The sequence below is a fragment of the Sturnira hondurensis genome, unplaced genomic scaffold (genome assembly GCF_014824575.4).
Source record: "Sturnira hondurensis isolate 20B ecotype Veracruz unplaced genomic scaffold, ASM1482457v3 Scaffold0019433, whole genome shotgun sequence".
Taxonomy (NCBI): Eukaryota; Metazoa; Chordata; class Mammalia; order Chiroptera; family Phyllostomidae; genus Sturnira; species Sturnira hondurensis.
The window spans coordinates 903,500-924,946 of NW_028092064.1; the positions used below are offsets into that span (position 1 = coordinate 903,500).

At 51.7% G+C, this 21,447-nt stretch overlaps 1 protein-coding gene across 1 annotated transcript in view; it reads right to left on the reverse strand.

Annotated features, from left to right (window-relative positions):
* The window catches only part of LRP4 (LDL receptor related protein 4), a 45,849-nt gene extending 27,234 nt beyond the window's left edge, over positions 1-18,615 (reverse strand). Inside the window, exons 1-9 of the mRNA XM_037027923.1 lie at positions 18,367-18,615; positions 4,208-4,354; positions 3,005-3,121; positions 2,593-2,706; positions 2,143-2,259; positions 1,665-1,793; positions 1,320-1,439; positions 819-944; positions 80-205 (exon numbers count right to left, since the gene is read on the reverse strand). Of these exons, the coding sequence (XP_036883818.1) occupies positions 80-205; positions 819-944; positions 1,320-1,439; positions 1,665-1,793; positions 2,143-2,259; positions 2,593-2,706; positions 3,005-3,121; positions 4,208-4,354; positions 18,367-18,418 (1,048 nt within the window). The 5' untranslated portion in view covers positions 18,419-18,615. The remainder of the gene's footprint in view (positions 1-79; positions 206-818; positions 945-1,319; positions 1,440-1,664; positions 1,794-2,142; positions 2,260-2,592; positions 2,707-3,004; positions 3,122-4,207; positions 4,355-18,366) is intronic.
* Between the last annotated feature and the right edge of the window lie 2,832 nt (positions 18,616-21,447).

Genomic DNA, 21,447 nt, shown 5'->3' on the forward strand with positions numbered 1-21,447 from the left:
GGGGAGGATTCTTTTTGAACTGTATGGGTGGGGTTCAGCCACAAACCATGGGCCAGGCTCGCCCACTGGGGACACTCACGGCAGTTCTGCTGTGGGCTTTCATCACTGTTGTCACCACAGTCATTGACCCCATTGCACAGCTTCCTCTGGCCGATGCAGCGCCCATTCCAACACAGGAACTGGTCCGAGGCACACTGGGGGCTTCCTAGCAAAGGAGGGAAGGAAGGTGGAAGGCAGGCAGAGTCAGGTCACAGCAGGGCATGGCTTGGGTCAACAAAGGGATGGGAGCCTGTTATTTTCTAAGGCAAGCTGGAGACAGATGAGACTCAAGGTGGGAGGGTCAGGGTCCAAGCCAGGAAACAGCTCAGACAGGGCTGGTTGAGCGTCTGCTTTAGCCTTTCTCCCCAGGACACCACGGTGGATGGTGAGGGATGTGGGACAGAGTGAGAGAGTGCTTCTGTGCACCTAGCACCCGGAGTGGCCGGGGCAGTGGGCATGGGGGCTGTCAGGTCACAGAGAGTGGTCCTTGCTCCCTGGGACAGAGCAACATGCACCAGCTATGTGTGAGGTGCAATGTGAGAGGCGACTGAAACCCACAGCTCTGACATTTCATTACAGGCCATAAGGCTGCAGGCCAGTGAATACACCTGGATTTGATGTTGCTACTGGGAAAGGCAGAAAAAATCTAGGCCATGAAGAGGAGTGACTAGAGCATCACCTGGGCCCAACCGAAACGGCAGCCATGACACCCGCTTTCCACCTGCCCTTCACCCTGACTATAGACTAAGCAGTCTGGGGGAACCCCTGGGAGACTCTACCTGTGTTCTCACAGTTCTCTTCATCGCTGTTGTCCGCACAGTCATCCTCGCCATCACAGCGCCAGGACAGGCGGACGCAGCGGCCTGACCGACAGCGGAACTGCTCGGCTGTACACATTGAGGTGGCTGGGAAAGCAAAGGCCTAATAAAAGGCTGGCCCCATTTCAGCCCAAAGCACCACCCGTTACCCAAAAGTGCACTTTATGCCAGCACCCACGCTGCTCCATCTGACCCCAGTGTCCTGGCTGGTCTATGGGGCATCTCTGCGTGAATCAGAAAAAGGGGCCCTTTTCTCAAGATGCTTTACTGCCACCTGCTGGAAAACCACCATGGTGAATATATAAATCTATGCAATTAGAGGATTCGCGGCTACTACGTGATTGGCATCCCCTTGGACACAGCACCCCGTGCAGTGCACAACCTGTGGACCTTATATTAATCTGTATAATTAGATTAATTATAGACCTTCGGCTTAGACCCGCAGCCCTGTACCCTACTCACTGCAGTTGCGCTCATCAGATTGGTCGTCACAGTCTGCGTCGCCATCGCAGCGCCAGCTGGCGTTGATGCACAGGCCGCTGTCACACATGAACTCCCCAGAGCGGCAGGGCTGGTGGGAGGCTGGGGAGACATGTCAAGCTTCTGTCTCTGGCCAGTCCGTGCACCGAGTGCCCCGTAGAGGACCAGAAGCCACGGCCCTAGCACTCTGGCTCTGCCATCTCTGCCCAAGAAGGACCAGGGGATCCAGAAAGTCCTCTCCAGTGCTTCTGCCCCACCTGGCACCTGTGCCTGGGCAGCCCAGCAGGGCCTCTTCCCCTCCTCCACCCAGCTGGCTAGAGCACTCACAGCAGTCAGACTCGTCCGACCAGTCTCCGCAGTCATCATCGCCATCACAGTGGTAGATATCGAGGATGCATCGGCCGTAGGCACACTGGAACTCTTCCAGGTTGCAGGGGGGCGCTGGCACTGCTGAGGCTGGATGGGATGGCAGGGGTGGGGAGGGGTGTACACTCAGGCCTGGGCAGAGGAGAGGGGCCCCGACTCCTCCAAGGGGCAGGACGCTCAAGCTGGGTGCCTTCCACAAGTGAGATGTCACCAGGTGGCATAGAAGGTGGTCCTTTTAGACCCCCATATTCAGGCAGACCAAAGGGGGGCCTCCCCTTCCATCTGGGGAAACTGCTTCCACCCGAGCTCAGCCTAGGAGGAGCTGCTTCTTAAGAACCCACCCTCCACTCCACAAGCACTCCTCAGCCTGGCCCTTCGCCCCTGCAAGGGAGCCCTCTGCCCCTTCCCAGCCCAACAGCCTGCGGTCTGGGTCACTCACGACAGCTCTCCTCATCAGAGCCATCTTTGCAGTCGGTGTCACCATCACAGTACCAGTGCTCAGCGATACAGCTCCCGTCACTGCAGCGGAATTCCTTGTCAGAGCACTTGCGCATGTCTGGGGGATGCAGCGGGACAGCCGTCCTGAGGGGCCCTGCAAGTGACCTCCTTCGCAGCCTCCCTGACTGCCGCCCACACCCACCCTGGGGGCTCTGACCCAGCTGGCAAGACACCCCAGATACGGTGCAGGCTCTCTGGGGAAAGCTGAGGCCCGGAGGCTCCTGCCAGGGGGGCTGCTGTGCCCCTCCTGCCTCCCCCCAGCTGCTCCACATAGACACATAGACACCTGGCCGCTTCAAGGTTTTGGCAGTGCTAGGGTCATTGCTGCACTCTCCTGCCATGGCCAGGCCATCCACCAGCCACCCTGTCTGCCTCCCAAGGCACCACTCACCACACTGCTCATCGCTGTTGTCCCCGCAGTCATTGTCACCATCACAGTGCCACAGGCTCCGGATGCAGTAGCCATTCTGGCAGGGGAACTCATCCTCCTCGCACTCCCGGGGGGCTGTGGGCACAGAGCGGTCAGGCTGCAGCAGGCGGTGGGGGCAAGTGCCCAGGAGCCCAACAGGATGCCTGGTGGAGCAGAGCGGTCCCCCGGCTCCAAGGCTCTGGGCAGGATCCACTGCAGGTGGCTGTCTCGTGGGGGTTGGGGGGAGAGCCTTATCTGACCACTAGAGGAAGTGAAAGGCCAGGTCTAAGAGAGCTGAAGACCCAAAGGCTGATGTGAGCCTGGGGACATCACTTTTCTGATTGAAAATCCCTTCCCCACAGAACCTGGCAGAGCCCGCCTGGCCAGCACTCACGACAGTCCTGCTCGTCGGAGTCATCCTCACAGTCGTTGTCCCCATCGCACACCCAGGAGCGGCGGATGCACTTGCCATTGTCACAGTGAAAGTCAAGAGGGGAGCAGGTGGGCAGCACTGAGTCCCAGGAAAAGAAGGAAAAAGGGAATCAGTGGGGTATACTTACTCAGGCAGGCTTAACCGGGCTGTCTGAATTACGATCCTCCTTCAGATTCCTGCACCTGCCCCCAGCTGATGGAGAAGCAAAGCAGAAACTGTAGCAAAGAAGTGAGCGTATTAGCAGGTGGTGAGGAGTTCACAAGGTAGAACAGCCCAAGGAGCTCAAACCCACTAAGAAAGCAGTGAGAAACACACGAGCAAGTGAAAGAAGTGTATTTTTTTCCTTTCCTCTTGTTAAACAATAATCAACACATCTCAGCTCAATTTCTAGTCCTAAAACTCCTTACTTATCGCATCGAGCAAGTCAGTTCCTCCCTCTGAGCTGCAGGTTCTTCGACTGTAAAATGAGGGTAATTACACTCCACTCGAAGAGGTCTTTGGAGACAATGCTCGTGAAAGCACAACATGAAAGTGAGCCATTTAACACCACTGCAATTAGCTGAAATGGTTCGGGTTAATAAGGTCCAGGTTGTAGCTTCATTCTTATTAGACTAATTAGCCACCCTCAGAAGTAGGTGCTGCAGGTTGCACCCCCAAACCCAGACAACTGACTCAGCAGTGGGGTTTCTATGTATCCAAGACGGGGCCCTCTAGCCGGTTGTGCATATGTTATTACACTAGAGGAGAAAGGAGATTTAAAGAGAATATAAGGTTTCTCGCAAAGTTTATATTATTAAAATATGTGATTACACAGATTAATATAAGAGAAATAACCTGCATTCGTGTATAGCACGCACATTAAAGATGTACCAACATGCGGAACAAATACACAAACAGCTCTGTTTATAGAGACTGCCTGTAGTTTCGAGCTTGTTTCAAAGTTACTGGACATATACGCATGGACACTTGGGAAACACACAAGGGTTGGAGCCACGTATATTGTGAGGAAACCACCTATCTGTCTTGTCTGTCATCCTCGCAAGTGTCCAAGGCTCTGAGCCCGTTGCCACTGATGCACAGAAAGCTCCCTCAGACTTGTCCCAGCTCCCTCGCCGGCAGGGTTCCTCTTCTACCACCCCCACCGCCCAGTGGGGAGGGTCTTACTACAGCCGTCCTCGTCGCTGTGGTCCCCGCAGTCGTTGTCTCCGTCGCACTGCCACTGTGCGGGGATGCAGGTGCACTCACCCAGGGCACTGACTGCACAGGTGAAGTGGCTGCGGCCGCAAGCACACTCGGAGCTGCTGGCTTGGCCTGGGCACAGGGAAAAGGAGCCAATGAGAGCTCAGCGCCCACCCAAGCAAAGCCCATTCCAGGGACGAAGGCAGAGGAGGCAAGTCTAGGACCACTGTCACCCAGGTGACATGGTAACATGTTGACACCGGAGGTAGATGCAGACCCTGTAATGACGACTTCCCCTCCTCCAAGGCACAAATGGTCACAATGTCCTCTGACTCTGGGCTCCCATGTAGTCCAGACACCCCCTTGCATGACAGGCTTTTTTACGTAGCCCCCACAAAAGCCTGGAGTCTCGTAATGCCACCTGGAGAGTTGGTGCTCTCGGGAAGGGGAGCAGGGGACAGAAGGGGTGATGCAGGTGAGACCTCCATGTCCTTCCCTTCAAAGCTGGGTTGAAGTAGGGATGTTTTTGGCTCTGAGCAGGACCAGGCCCTTGGTGGAGGCCCTGGAGTGGGAGGGGCACGAAATGAGAATGGAATTAAAGTGCTGGACCCCCTTTCCGGGTAAGGAATCCACACACAGGGGCAGGAAGCAACTTAGGCAGCTTTGAGTCCCCCAGTCAAAGCTCACTTTTGAGACGGGAAACCACTTTGAAAAGAGTGGGCCCCAAGGAGAAAGGGACTAAGCTGCCTCATGGCACAGTGAGTGGGACCACTCAGGCTTTCCTGTCTGTGGAACAGGCCAGAGCCTGGAAGAAGGATGGCAGAAGCAGCCCCTCCCCCAGCCTCAGCAGCACGCAGCTGGGCTTCCCCATTGAGCCTCCAGCTATCTGCCTGGCCAAGTCCCATGACCGGCTGCTGTGCCCCCCTCCCCAGAGTGCCCAGCAGGATGCCCTCGGATGGCGTGTGAATGGCTCGGTGCCCCCTGCTCCAGCCTCATCTGGAACAAAAGGTTCTGCCAGGGTCACTCTCCCCCTCCCAGCATTCATCTGACCCGCTGGGCTGCTGCAGCTGGGAAAGAAGGGGCCACTGCTCATTGCTCATCTCTCCCCCTTGCTTTCTTCTCCCTTTCCTCCCCTCGCAGGACCCTATCCTCAGGCCAGGCTGGGGTAGGAAGGAGTCAGCTCCTACGCTGCCACCCCTCTTCCTTTCCTATTTACCAAGCCCAGCCTCCCTTTTTGGCTCATCTCTTCGATGAGTACCCGCACTGCACATTGCAATGGCTCAGCCTGACTCAGGGTTTAGGGTCTGGAATAAAAGACTGTCCTGCCCTGGCCAGTGGCGTGTTTCAGTTGGTTGGGCGTCGTCCCACAACCCAAAAGGTAGTGGGTTCGATTCCTGGTCAAGGCACATGCCTCGGTTGTGGGTTCAGTCCCAGGGTGGAGTGCATATGAAAGGCAACCAATCAATGATTCTCTCACATTGGTGTTTCTCTCCTTCTCTCTCTTGCTCCTTTCCCCTCTCTCTAAAAATCAATGAACATGTCCTCAGGTGAGGATAAAAAAAAAAGGTTGTACTGCCAGGTCCTCCAAAAGCAAGAGGAAACCCCCAGTCCCTTTCCTTCTCCACTATAAACCCAAGGTTGAGCATGAGCCCGGCTCCTAACCTAGATAAATGGATGGATGGATGGATGGGCATCTGTGAACCCTAGACATTACAGGCAAAATGTACATTTCTGGAGTAAAGGATCACAGCTCTTGTCAGATGCTCAACTGAGACTTTGCTCTCCCCCTCCACATGCTGAGAATCAGCTGCCCTGGAAAAGATGCAGGATTTCCTGCGGAAACCAAAGGAACCCGTCTGAGAGGTGGAGCATCTCCACACCTCAGAGGAAGGCCTTACCCCAAGGCCAGCGCCCCTGCCTCTCCAGGTCTCCCTGCAAGTGTACGACAGGGGGCTCTTCCCCAATCAGGGAAGCTGAAGACCCAGCTGCCCGGCCCCATCCTCTGGGGCCTGTTCTGCACTGAGAAGGGAGAGTGGGGCTTTTTTCACTCAGACCCTGAGGCTCTGTGACCATTTCTCATCACAGCTTTAGGCACTGTGTGAGGGAACTTTGGCTGGATGAAACAGCAAAGACTAAGGATTCCAGAGGACTCCGTGTGGCAGGACTCTCCAACACGCTGATTCCTTCATGGGGAGGAATGGAGAAGAAAGATATGGCTAACTCACTGGTTCCCAACCAGAGATGGTCTTTCCCTCCCGGGAGCATCTGGCAATGGGTAATGGCATTTTTGGTTGTTGTGATTGGTGGTACTTCTGGCATTTAGTGGATAAAAGCCAGGGATGCTGCTGATATTCCACAATATACAGGGCAGGCCCCACAACAAAGAGATTATCTGGCCCAGAATGTCAGTAGAGGTTAAGAAACACTGCTAGCTCCACAGAGCAGGAAGCGAGGCTGTACCAAGGAGGAGTTCAGGGTAAGGGGGTGACAAGAACAGAGAGGAGGAAGGAGAAATTGGGGGGAGGGGAGACTGGAAAAGCACCGGACATGGAGCAGACAGGCCTGGATTCCCCCTGACCAGCTGTGCGACCTTGTCCAAATTGCTTAGCCTCTTAAGCCTGGTTTCTCATTTGTAGAAAGACCACAAAGACCGGACAAAAAGATGAATGCGAAAGAAGTTGACTTCATGTGTTGGTACATCAAAGATGCTCAATAAATGCAGGATGAGGGCGTGCAGGTGTGGGGTTGCAGGGACTAGATTTTCCCAAAGGCCTGGCTTTTAAAAACCCTAGTGTCAGGATTGGGGGAACAGGAACAGCGAGCAATTGGACAGGAATACTGGAAGTAAAGCAGAGACTTAGGGCTTCCACCCCCCCCACCCCCGCTCTCCCTGCTTCTTTTTAGGGCCTCACCCCCACTTTGGCTGAATAATAGCAAAAGTCTTGATTTCCCCGTGCAAACTTGAGGAACAAAGCATTCCATCGGGTGGGCATCAAGTCAGCAGCAGGCGGCTGAAGAGTCGTGACTTCCTGCAACATCTAAACGTCAGCCTGTGAAGGTCAGGCAGCCACCGGTCAGGCAAATCCTTGGCTTGGGCATTCATACAGTAAACAGAGAGATTAGTCTCCAGAAAGTCAGCTCTTCGGGACAACTGCTGCCCCTCTGGGATCCCCGGAGGTGGAATTCTGTCTTTTCACTCGGTCCTGGCTGTGATCATAAAGGACAGCTTTTAACCCTTTTTAACTAAAAGAATGGTGAGTGAAGAAAGGAAACAAATGCCTGCGGGTGGCAAAACTCAGTGTTCATTTTAAGAAGTGTTAAGTTAGAATACTCAGCCATGCTTCCGGCCTTGCAAGCTGTTGACTAGCCACACTGCGAGCTCCCATTGGCCTCCATGGGCATGGGACCTTGGACTAATTCAACAGGAAAGACCTCTCCCCAAAGTGTTCATTGTCCCGGATCAAGACGTTCAGCTTTGGGGAGACCATGTGCCCCCAGGGCCTTTCTGAAAGGTTTACCAGAATCTCAGCCATCTTACAAACTTCTTATGGCACACTTTTGAAGGAAAGAAGGGAAACATCCATCTGGTATACCAGACTGTGCACTATGTGAGAAAGCACAGCTTCTAGAGCCAGAAGACTAGAGTTCAAATCCTGGTTCTACCACTAACTGTTACACTGAGAGCAAGTGAGTTATTGTCTCTGAGCCTCAGTTTTCTCATCCATAAAATGGGGATAACAGTTGTACCATAAAGGGCTTAACAAAAATTAAATTAAATAACCCGCATAAACTGACTGGCACAGGGTTGGCGCAGCCTCAAAAGCTTCATAATAGTACACCCGTCATTTACTGAGTATTCACCAGGTACTTGAGTACTTTTCTAAGTGCATTTCCCATGCCATGTCACTAAAAGTGTTCAATGACCCTGGGATGTGGCACTGTCATCATTATTACCACTTCACAGTTGGACACTGAGACACAGGAGCTGGAGTCTATCAATAGGCCACACAGGTCCTGGGGTGAGTGAGAATCAGCGTTCTCACCCAGGCAGGTCAATCCCAGAGCCTCTGCCCTTAATCACTTCATTATTGTTTCCCCATAATGGTATTGCTATTATGAGAATTTTCCAAGACCTTTAGGTTGAAAAAGGGAATTTACAACACCGAGACTTCTAGGTCCCTCTCCTTTATAAAAGTTTTAGAAAAGATTTTATTTGTTTATTTTTAGAGAGAGGGGAAGGGAGGGAGAAAGAGAGGGAGAGAAACATCAGTGTGTGGTTGCCTCTTATGTGCCTCACACTGGGGACCTGGCCCCGTAACCAAGGCCCGTGCCCTGACTGGGAATCAAACCAGCAGCCCTTTGGTTCACAGGACGGCACTCAGTCTACTGAGTCACACCAGCCAGGGCTCCTTTATGAATTCTCCATCAGCATACAGAGGGTCCAGCAGGAGTAATGAACACCTGCTCGAGTGCAGTTGGTAGGGTAATAACATGGGTACAATAATTTATAGTTTCAATGTGAACATTTCACCTAAAATGTCTTATGGTGTTCTTGAGTGTGATAGTGTCATGTTACAGAGTTACATGCTTATGATTTTGTAAGAAAAGATTTTGCAATACAATAGGGGCGTTATTTATGCTGGATCCTGCAGGCAGTGAGCATATGGCTCTCAAGCAGTAACCTCTCCTTCTGGTTACTTCTAAGGCCAAAGACCAAGTCCTCTTGCCCTCAGGCAAAGTAGTAAAGCAGAGACTGTGTGGAGCCGCAGTCCTTTCAACTAGCGCCTCAGTGTTGTGTTGGTCCAGAAAGGAACAGGGCTCTGACAACAAATAATTATATTTCGCGGTTTCTCTTTACAACTCGCAAGCTACTTTGCATACACACTTGCATTCTCACGTCATCATTATGAAAACTCTGAGTAGTTGCTGTAGTGCCCATTTAACAGGTCAGGTCGCCTGCTTTGGCCAAGGTCGTGGGGGAGTAGGAGAGCCAGGATACCAGCCCCACTTGGACCCTTAGATCAGCGTTATTCTTTTAATGTGATCTCAGAATCTGGACTTTCAATAAGCTTCCTGACTTCCACTGACATACTTACGTTCGAGAGGCACTGCTCTCCACCCACCCGCAGAACACTCGGTGGAAGGGGACCACACCTATCACTTGGGAACCTAAGGTGGACAGTGACTACACAGCTACAGAACAGCTTTTTCAAGTCGAACCAGAGATGAGAGGCCCGTGAATGCTGGAATATGACAGCTACCCTGGCGTGGAAGGGCGGCAGTGAGAAAAGGAGGAATCATTACTCACATAAGTGAAGGATATTTTCCTTAGAACATGCTGAGCTCTCCTCTTGCCCACTAGCAGCAATGGTGAGGATAGAAACCTTATTTAATGAGGATAAGTTATATCACATTACCCTAAACTACACTGAGGCCAATTGAGGGACCAAGCCACTGATTTCAGCTCCTTGAGTAGCCAAATCAGCAAGCGTCTCACTAAAAGGGATGCCCACGCAGCAAGACAAAACTGATGACTGAAAGCAACAAGGAACCACATGGAACCGGATCTAACCTCATCCAGGAGGTGCCTGAAATCTGGAGAGCGCTAGGTGCCTATAAACAGCCCCTTTGGAAAGGACAGGGCTTGCACGGGAAACGTCAGAAGCAACACTAAAAAAGGAAATGGTGGGCAGCAACGGGTCAGGAAGTGAAGCCTTTCTTGATGCTACCCCATCTGGACCCACACAGCCCTGGCCAAATTAAAAGCCCCTGCTCTGGCCCTGACCACTGTGGCCCAGTGGGCTGGGCATCATCCCACAAAGCAAAAGGATCACTGGTTCAATTCCCGGTCAGGGCACACGCCTGGGTTGCAGGCCAGGTCCCCAACAGGGAGTGTGTGACGGGTAACCAATTGATGCTTCGCTCACATATCAATATTTCTGTCCCTCTCATTCTCCCTCCCTTCTGCTCTCTCTAAAAATAAATAAATAAAACCTCTTTTAAAAAGCCCCTGCTCTCCACCCCAGAGGCCCTTTGCACCCCCTCCCACGGTTGCATTTAGCACGCTGTGGGAATCTTTGTTCGCTTCCCAGACCAGAAGCCTTGGGCAGTTAGGATTGTGTGATCAAGAGTTTTATGTATTTGTATTCACAGTGCACAGTTCAATGTTTGGCACAGTGGGTGATTAATATAAATTTATAAAATGAATAAATGAGTAAATTAATCAATAATACATTCTTCTTGCAAAGGTGCCCAACCTTTTGGCGTCTCTGGGCCACGCGGGAAGAAGAAGAGTTGTCTTGGGCCCCACATTAATTACATCGCGACACGTAATCACAAAAAAATCTCATAATGTTTTAAGTAAGTTTACGATTTTGTGGTGGGCTGCATTTATAGCCATCCCGGGCAGCGGGCAGCATGCAGCCTGCAGGCGGCGGGTGAGGGGCGGGGGCACCTGCTAGAGTCCTGTGAGAGCTGAACTCAAAGGAAGAGACAGGCCCAGAATATCAGAAACAAAACTAATTCTTTCCTAACCTAACCTACACTTAAGAAAATAGGAATCCTCTTCTTCAGGTGGCTCTTCTCCAGCTCACTTCCTTCCCGGAGTTGCTTTCTTCACTGTATTATCAGACCATGACATCAACATGCTATGACTCTACTTATTTTTGTCACTAGATCCCTAGAGGCTAGCCTTACCTGATTGGTTTGAAAATCTACCTGGTGAAATCTTCTCCAAGAAGGGTCCTCTCAAAAGCGCCTTATCATCAGATACCATAAGACACATAATTACTGGTCCAAGCAAGGTCAGTCTTCTCTTGCCATTCTTAAACACAGAAAAGAAGTTCTTAATGGTCAACCCCCCAAGTTATGAGGGAGAAGAATATCACCTGGGAACAAAACTAAGCTAATTCCTGGCAACCTAGTCCTGGACATATTATTTAATCTCTTTATGCCTTGCTTTCTCCTCGGCAAAATTGAGATAACAAGAGTCCCTACCTTATCTGAATGTTATGAGAATTAAATCAGTTAATTCATGAAAGGCACTTAGCATAACGCCTGGCACACAGTAAGCTCTCAATAAATGATAGCTCTTGCTATTACCATTTTACAGTATGACTGAGAACTGTCCTATCTAGACACACCACGGTTTGGGGGTTGGGAATGCCTAAGAACCCTACTGCGGGTCACGCCAATTTAAGAGTTAAGCTGGGGTCTGAAGGACTACTGGAAGAGGTAAAAGAGGGTAGCAGGAGTCCCGCTTTGCTGCCTTTCTCTGGAGGAGCTCTAGGCGCATGGCATCCCTCAAATCCTGGCCTAATTTATCATCAACCAACTCCTAGCAGGCAAGCAGAGAAAAGAGCAACCTAAATCCAGAGCCTAAATTACAGAGCAATTCAGAAGTGGATTCATTTCTCCTTTGGTAAAGTGGAAATAACAATAGGACCTATTTCACAGGGTTCTGGGGAGGTTTAAATGAGATAATACGTAGCAAGTACTCAGTAAGCAGCTGTTGTTGCCATTGTCACAGTAGCCCCTCCTTGTCTGCTATGACAGTTACCCACAGTCAGTAGTGGTCTGCAAACATTAAGTGGAAAATTCCACAAATAAAAAATTCACAAGTTTTAAATTGTGTGCCACACTGAGCAGTGTGACAGAATCCCAGCACATCTGCCCCATCTGCCCGGATGTGAATCATCCCTTTGCCAGCATATCCACATCGTATGTATGGTATAAAGAGGTATTCTGAGAAGCAAAGAAACCACATTCACAAAGCTTTCATTCCAGTGTGTTGTTACAATCATTCTACTTTACTAGTTATTCTTGTTAATCTCGCACTGTGGCTAATTGATAAGTTAAACTTTATCACAGGTAGGTAGGTATAGAAGAAAACAGCATATATAGGGCTCCGTACTATTCATGGTTTCAGATATCCACTGGGGGTCTTCAAACATATTCCCTGTACTTTCTGAGAATAAAGTACTGCTACATTACTGCTACTTCCATCACCTCCATACAGGTCCTCAAAAGCCTACTTACCCTGCCCAGGAGCTCAGTCAACAGATTTTGGAAATACAGTAGGGCTTGAACCGGGCAGTGGCCTGTGAGGGGCTGCTCCAAGTACTTCTTTCCTCTCCCTCTACATCTCAGAACACAAGAAACGCACAGCTTCAGGGAACCACAAACCACATCTCCGCTGCTGGGAGCCTTTTAAAGCCTCTGTCTATCAAAAAAGCACCTGAGAGGTAATTCTTTATGCCCTGGGATTCCCTGGGAGGGAAAAAACAAAAAGTCTAAAAACAGAGAGGCGAGGTCTGTTTAAGATAAAACATGGATCCCCCCCACCTAGATCTTCTGGAAGAGCTTGGATATAAAATAGTCTGTTCTGCCCTGACCAGAGCGCTCAGTTGGTTGGGCATCATCCCGCCAAAGGTCTCCAGTTTGATTCCAGGTCAGGGTACATGCCTGGGTTGCGGTTTGGGGCGGGTACGAGAGGCATCCACTTGATGTTTCCCTCTTACATCAGTGCTTCTCTCTATTTTCCCCTTTCTCTAGAAACAAATAAATAAAATCATTTAAAAGATTCTAAGAGGTGGTATAGGTTAGGGGCTTAACAGCTTAAGCTCTGGGTTCAAATGCAGCCTCGGTTACTCAATAGCTCTGTGACAGCAAACTGCTGAGCCTTAGTTTCCCATCTGTCAGACAGGGGCCTCCCTCATAAGGATACTGTGAGGAGTGAATGTGAAAACACATGCTCTCCATTGATCACAGTGCCAGGGATAGAGCAAAAGAATAAAAAATGTCAACAGCCCCAGAAGCACATTTATATTTTTTATTTTTTAAAATTTTTATTGATTGATTGATTTTAGAGAGAAAGGCAGAGAGAGGGAGAAAAGATGGGGGGGCGGTGTAAAACACATTGGCTTGTTCTACTTACTTATGCATTCATTGGCTGATTCTTGTGCCCTGACAGGGGATTGGAACCTGCAACCTTGGTTTATCAAGCTCATGCTCTAACCAGCTGAGCTATCCAGCCAGAGCACATTTGTACTTTTTTACATCACATGTCTCAGTTTGTGTTGCAAAACTGGTCACCAGAGGAGATCATTCCCAGAAAAGCAGAAATTCTCATTCGAGGGAGATACACTTCAGAGTCATTCACTCTTGTTGTCTCTCTGAACCTGTAGCTGCAACTTCTTGTTTAAACTGCCCTGGCTGAGGGGGCAGGGAGTGGAAAGAAGAGAAGGGGGCTTCCCTTCCTTATTCTCTAGACCTACGGATATTATAACCAGGCATCTGCATTTGGTCTCCTAAAAGCTGAAGCTGATCCATCCAACAGAGAAACTGTCTCTCATCCTCATCCTTGCCTGAAAGATGTGGCAGTCAGGCTCCCAAGGCTGGGGCCAATGAAGGGGACACTGGAGCATGCCACCCTGCACCCCGCCCCCCCCACCGGCACAGGCCTGGCAGGAAGTTGAGCTGCTGAGCTTGGAGAGATCACTGGAGACCCTGAGCACCTCAAAGCTTCTTTACTTCATGTGATAATCAGGTGTCTCTCCCAGTGTCCTACTCTATACCTGCCTGGCCCTACTCCCAGACAGGGGGAGGGTCCCTCCGCAGCCAAAAGGCTCTGCCTGAAGCCACGAGCTTCCCGGCCCCAGAAAACCTCCGGTGATAAATTATGCAGCAGCACCTTTGTGTCGCTGCCTCTCAGCCAGATGGGTTTGCTCCCAGTCTTTTGTTTCCGGCTTTGCTCGCAGCTCTGATCCTCGGCTCTGCACAGAGGTGAGGCGGGAGCTCCCGTAGGCCAAGTCAGGGCTTGCAAGTCCCAGCAAAGCTTTCCCAGCTGGGTCTCAGACTGCGCCCTTCCCTTCCTCACTCCAACCTGTGTGAGCAGGGGAGCAGGGCGTTAGGGACGCTTAGAGTCAGTCCACTCAGCTGTGGCAAGGATGCAAATGCCTACGTGCAGTGAAAGAATGAAGCTCGCTGGGAAGGGCAAAGAGGTGCCCAGGGGCACCTCGGATGTTTGCTTCTTGCTAGATCAAAACTGCAGAACAGAAAATGGAGTCAAATGACTGCCAGGAAAGCTAGAGAATCAGCTCTTTTAAACAGCTGCTCTTGGTTACGGTCAGCTTTCCGCAGCCCCCCAAAACACCACACAACTGGCACCAAGTTAAAAGGAAGAAGCAGAGACAACAGGGGTCAAACTTCGGGGTGGAGGAGCTGGGCGTGAGTCGGGGACTCGAGACACACATCAATTATCCCTGCGCACTGACAGGATTCCTGATTGAAGACGGTAGTCGCGGAGGAAGGCGGCTCTGCCATGGCCCAGCCCCCAAATTGGGGCAATTACTACCTTATGAGCTCTGGGGCCTGACTCCTTTCCCAGGCCAGTGGGAGGGAGAGCCTGGAATTCTAAACTGTTCCAGCTACAAGAGACCTCAGCCAGCACCTCTCACCCCAGGTCAAAGTAACCTTAGAGAGAAGTTCCTGGAGGCATCCCGGACCACAGGGCTCTAGCAGGGAAGCTCTCAGAGAAACACCCCATCTCCCAGGACCTCTCCCAGGAGAACTAAGGCAGAGGTCCTGGACTCACAGGATTAACAGGCCTCTTTTCTGGAAGGGAGCACAGGAGGCAACTATGCTTAGGTTTCATAGGTTTTCAAGGGGCGGGGGAGAAGGAGCAAGATGCTTTTAAAAATCAAGTGAAAAATCAGCTGAAATGAATGGAGGCCCAAGCCTTAGTTTTAGCACATGACACTGTAGTGTAACGATTTGTTTACCTGGCTCCCATGGTCCAAAGGCAAGAACCATTTCTAGCTCACTTATGCAAGCTTGCTAACAGACAGCTAACATTTATCCAGGCCTATCGTAACACAGTAGTTGTCAGGCTCTGTACTGGATGGTTTGAACCTACTATTATCTCACTTAATTTTTACAATATTCACATGTGATAACTTATCACTACTCCCCATCGCCCCATTTACAGATAAGAACCCAGAAGTTCAGGGAGATTAAGTGTTTTGCACAGAGTCACTAGGAAGTGCCAAGATTCAAACTCAGGTCTGGCTGTGCTTTTTAATCACTGAGCTCTGCATGCAGCTATTAAGTACTCGACAAATGTGCATTTGCAGAATGAATGAACAAATGAATGAGTACAAAGCCCAGTTTAGGGATGGCTCCTGAGTGTACTGGGGAGAAAGAATCTGACCCTGCCAGCTCTAAGCTGGAGGAAGACCAGCAAGCACAGGCATTCATCACAGCTATTTATAGGGCCAAACTCAGGCTCTGCCAACCAACCAGTGAACACGAAGTCTTCCCTGGGACACTGAATCCCACTAGGCTGAGTAGGGGTGAAGGGCTTCTGATGGTGAAGATGAGATGGTTATCCAGACCCAGTCTGGGGCTCAGATGCCCCAAGCCCAGGCAACTGTAACAAAACTCATGGCTGAGCTTTGTCAAGGAATGCAGAAACTGTGGCTGGAACAGGCTAAAAGCCCCATTCGACAAAGGGCATGAAACTGTCTCATAATTATGAGATGTGCTAAATAATAATAATAAAAAAAGACAAGACTACTTTTTAAAAGCAGTCCCTGAAATGCATTTCCTATTTGGGAAGCTCCCCCTAGTACTGATCTTCTTTTCAAAGCAGAATCAGCATAACCAACCCCTCCCATTTTCCTTCTTCTCAGAGGTCAAGTTGAGCAGTCAATCAGCAGAAAGAGTATGCAGAGACCTCTGAAACACACCCCGTCCTGTGACCTCCTGTGTTCTTTGCTGACCCCAAAGATGTACATGCCCAGCGTGCTCTGTATCAGACATGGCCAGACTTGGTTCCCTTGCACCTGTCATTCTTAATTCCATGTGCTAGTCCCAAAGATGTTATCTGATATCCAACAGGAGACAGGAGAGGAAATCCAAAATCAGTGACAAGCCAAGCATCTTTCACAAGTCTAAAAAGATCAGGGACAAGGTCAACCAAGCACCAAGACAACAGTCAGATGGAAATGAGACAGGTCTCAGCTCCGTTTTTCTCCCTGAGCCCCTGGAACAGTGTTAGGAATCTTCGTGGTGGTATTTTCGGCTGAGCAACTGCTCACTCTCACTGGTGAAGCATGAATCGGTCCCCTGCAGACCTCCAAGGATGGCTCATTACCAAGCAAGGCAAAGTTTAGATCTTGGAGTCCATGACTGGCCTTACAGCTGGGCACAGAAAGCTTCCCATGCTTAGAAGTTTCCATTAAACTTTTTTTGCCCTTAAAAAGAACCCCAAAGAGTTACCAAGAACCCTCCCATCCATTTTTTGGAGGGAAACGTTAAACATACACAAGCATCTGCCCCGTTCTCAATGGAGATGCAGGGCACGCAGTTTTGACAGCTCCGGAGCAGTAAAAGCTTCTTTGCCCCTCGCAGCCCGGAACCTTCCAGCTCCCCTTTCCCTAGGGCAGAAGGCGTCAATCTCCTCTCTGGCTTTGTTAGTATTCGTTTCAGTGCCTTGCCATTTCCCTTGATCTTTTTCAAAACTTCCTCCAGGGGGCCGAAAGAAAAGTTCCATCCCCTTCCCTTGCAGCCCGAAGGGGGAAACCCCCAAAAAGCATAGCTGTCCCTTTAAGGGGCCCATGTGGTGGGAAGAGCAGCTACATTCCTACCCCAGTAGGGCCGCTGTCCCGACACGCCAAAGAGGCTACAAATAACCTTCCAGGAGAGAGCACGGGAGGGGGAGAGCACAGTGCGAAGAGGAACGTGGGTCAGCAAAAGCTCCTACCCCGAGAGGAAGCGCGGAGGAGCGGAGAGAAAGGGCTCTTGGCGGTGTCAGAGGCGGCTTGGAAAAAGTCATTTAAAACCCGAGTGTAGTTCAAATAACAGACGTGAGAAACCTGTTTTGGATTGGGCAGGTAAGCCACTCTGGAAAACAAGTGCCCAGGCATCTCCACGCCCTGGCAGGCAAGTCCCGCAATCTGCTCTCCGTGCACACGCGCTCCCCTACGTTAAAGAAAGAACCCGCGCCAGGCCAGAGTCCACAGACCCCTCCGTGTCCACCCCCAGCCCTCGCCCGGCCGCGAGGGGAGTGGGAAGACTCGGGTCTCCCCGCCGTTGATTAGTGGTGGGTGAACAGGGTCGGGGCTGCCAAGATCAAAGTTCTTTGATCTGTGGGCACAAACGAGAGGCAGCTGCTAAATCACGGGGTGCACCCACGGTCCTAGGCGGCTGCGGAGAAACAAATTCCACCGGAGCCCTAATCACACACAACAGTTGCGTACGGGCACCAAACAAGTTATTAATAAGGAGCAGATGAAGCAGCAGCAGCCCCGCCGCCGCCGTCGGTCCAGCCCCCCCGAGGGCCGCCGCGCGGGCCGGGAGGCTGCCTCCTTAGGTTTGGCGATACGCGGCCCCCCGCCCCCCGGGCTAGGACGCATCTGCGGAAGCCTTCCAGCGATTTCTTCCCAGGGTCCCGTCTCTGCTCCCTTTTCATCCCTGTCCCCCTCACCCCACCTCCGGGAAGGATCCGGGGTAGGGAGCTGATTGGTCGCAGCCGGGAGAGGGAACCCGAAAACTCCACTAAGGGGAGATGCTGCGAGCGAGCGGCGCCCACAGACTCGCGGTGGGAGCAAGATCTGGAGTCTGAGGAACTGCTCTTCTACAGGAATCCCCAGAGCTCGAGCGTTCAGACCCCGCTGGGGCCCCTCTCCGCGATCTGCCCGAGACCCCCCGGCCCGGGAAGGAGGGCTATTTACAACTTAGGGTCTAGAGACCATCCTCCCCCGCCGCGTCCCTTTCTTTCTTGCACACACTCATTCGCACCGAGGACACGGAGAGTCTGTCTTAACCTGAAAGGGAAGCAGCCCCCCAGCTCTTCGAAGAGCGGCGCAGGCAGGCAGGCGAACGCCTCCGATCTGCCCCCAGCCCGGCCCAGACCGGCCCGGGGCGCTGCTCCACCGCTGCCCCCTCTAGGACCGGCGGAGCTGGGGAAGCTCGTGCTCTTCTCCCCGGCACGCCTCTCCGGGCTTCTGCTGGGAGCGAGGGCGAGGAGTCTCGGGCCCCAGCCCGCGCCGCCCCGCTCTCGGGAGCCTCGTCCTGCAGCGGCCGGACCCAGGGGCAAACTTTCCTCGCGGGCCGGTCGGCGCGGGCGCGACGGCGCCCCTTACCGTGTGCGCAGAGCAGGGCGCCAAACAGCAGCACGCCCCACGGCCGCCTCATGGTGCCGCGGCCGCCGCGGGCGCTCCCACCCGCCCGGGGTCCTGCCGGCTCCCGCGGGACGCTCGGAGGAGGGAGTCGGCGGAGGGTCCCCGAGGGGAAGGGTCCCGATCCACGGCGGCGGGCGCGCTCCGCAAGTGGCTCTCCTGCCGCTGCTGCCTCCAGTGCTGCCGGAGCCAAAGCCGCCCCGCCAGGGGACAGGGAAGGGGTGTCCCGGGCCCGGGCGCCCCGCCTCCCGCGCCGCAGCCCTCGCCACCGCCACCGCGCCTGGTCCCGCCCCCAGCGCCGGCCCGGCCCCTTCCCGCCCTGGGCCCCCGCCCCCTGGTCCCCGGATCCCACCCGCCCGCGCCTCCAAAGCCCGCCCCGCTCCTCTCCAGGCCGCCCCCACATTCCTAGCCTTCGAGAGAGTCCCCCTCCCTATGCCCATTACTACTGCTCGAGTGTCCCTAACTTAAAAAAAGTATCCTAGCGGCAGCTCTCGCATCCCAGTCTCGCATCTAGCTCTGGGCCAGAGAGGAGCACCCGAGCTGACTTAAGTCTCCTGGACGTGTCCCTGGGACCCCCACCGTCCCCCAGTCCAGGCTTTATTGATGTCTCAAGAATACGCAAGGCTTGCTAATGCATAATCCTCTCGGCTTTATTGACATCAAACAAGGGACATCAGGGGGCCTGGAGTGCTGTCTTAACTAGCATTCTCACTGTCAAAATTCCTTTTCTGAGATTTTCTTCTTGCTCCACCCACGCCCCACTCCCCACCCCGCCCCCCACCCCCGGATGGGCAGCGTTGTTGGAAGGCTAAATAATTCCATGACCTCCCCTTTGCATTTACTCATTTCCTGAGGTGGCTATCCTGGTCCCGTCGCCCCGGTGCAGATGTCCAGATTTGGCCCAGACTTTGTTCTTCCTCGCCGTCTTTGTAAATCAGCGTTGTTAGCCCCTTCACCCTCTTCAGCTTTCTGACCCCGACAAGGAGAGAAGAGGGTGAGGAAGTGAGCCCTGACTTGCAGTTTTCACTCTCCTGCAGACCTCAGTCTCTCTCCTCCCAGCTTCAGTCTACAGAACTTCCAGCCCTGCGTTACTACATGCAGTCAGGAACTCCTACTCCACCTTAGCTTTGTGGCCCATGCCTCCGCCGGGTGCGGATTCGTAATATGGGTTAATTCTGTTACCATCTTCCATTTCCTCTTTTTCCTTGTTATTGGATTTATTGTGGCGACACTGGTGAACAAAAGCATGCAGGTTCCAGGTGCGCAATTCCACAACACATCATCTGCACACCGGATTGTGTGTCCACCGCCCCAAGTCAAGTCTCTGCCCATCATCATTTTCCATCTTCCATTTTCTAGGCTGGCTCTTGTCTTGTTACTTTTGTCCAAGTCCCCACTGCCTTAGGGTCTTCTGTATCACTTTTCCCTCCCTGTTGGTTTGCCAGCTTTCCTGGCTTTGGAATTTCCTGTCATTTTGTTAAGCCACTTTGCTCTTACTAGTAAGTTGAGTCAGGAAGACCCAAATGTCCCATATTAGCTGAGGGAAAAGCAATTTGGTGTAGTGCAAAGAGGATATTAGAAGATTTCTCCAAAAAGAAAAAAAAAAGATTTCTCCAACGGATTGGTCGGCATTTCACCCTTGCTTGTTTTCAATTTTTCAAAGGATTCACATCAAATTACCATCTTTGACCAAAGCTAACATTAACTTTGCAACAGCAACCAAAAATGTGAAGTATTAACTCCTTCTCAGCCACTACTTCTCCATAGTGTTGTGCCTGAAATTTTTACACAGATGAAATGTGGCTGAACTAGCATCACCATGGTAACGTATACTGAGGCATTTTCTGTGTGTGTAGTTCTCCTTGCTGCCTGAAGGCGGCAGGCAAGTCAGATCAGCTTTACAGTGTCTCACTGCTGGGAAAGATAATCCACCTTTTTCTACCTACTTCACCTCAGCCTAAAATCCAAGGAGAAAAAGTGAAAAGTAGAGGCTGATTCTTAGCAATACACTCCCTGCCTCCCCCCTAGAGCACCCTCTCCAACGTTCTTGACGCAGCTTTGGTTGGCCTCCGGAATTCCTTGTATGTTGCTTAGGAAGACTTGCTTTCCGATCTGTCGAAAAAAACCTTATGATTCTGGAGACCATATTTTTTTCCACATGAAAACTAAGGACATGTGGTGTAATGAATACATTTGTTTCCCCCCCCCAAAAAAAAAAAATCTAAGACAGGCGGTCACCATACTTTCGATGTCAGGGGATTAGGGATTTATAAACAGTTTCCACTCTGTATGCAAAGGATAGGTTCCTTTCCAGAAGGCATGATTTGTGTTGTTTTTCTGGGATTGAGGAGGAGGGGGGTGGCTGGCTCTCCCTGTCTGACTCAGGCTCAGGAAACCGTGTCTCCTGTGTGCATCCCAAGTCCTCCTCCTCCATGGCTCAGCACAGTTCTGGAGTGCAGAGCCATCCTGGCTGGCGATGGTCTCTGGGAATATCGATGGGTAGAAGCGAACTTTGTGCATAGTCCCTGCCTGGGTCACCCCCTGGGGTGAGTTAAGTCTTGGCTGTCAGAAATCGCTCTTGTGCCAGGAGTGCTAAGCCATATTTATTTTTACCAGGCCTCTCAGACTTTCTTGTTTGGAGTGAGAGATCCTGAAAAGCATGCCAGAATGAGCTGTTTGTCTCCCTTTTATTGTCCTCTGGGACATGCCCCCAGAAAAGTTGTAGGGGACTGCCAATTCCAGAGGGGTCTCGGAGGCATTGGTTTCCTCAGAAACACCACCCCCTTCCTCTATCCTTCTAGGACAGACCGGGGAACTGCATTTCCAAGACCAGAATATCGCCCTGAATTAGAACATCCCTAATGGCCTTTCCATAGAAAACACAGGGAGTGTTTTCTTGTTCTTGTTCTACAGAAACAAGATAGAAATGGGCATGCTTTTGATCCACGTAGGTTGGTAGAATTCTCTTATAAGGGAGGCATCATTCAGAACCCTGAATTCCTAAACATAATTCTTCTAAAAGAGTAATAGTTTTGAGAGTTCATG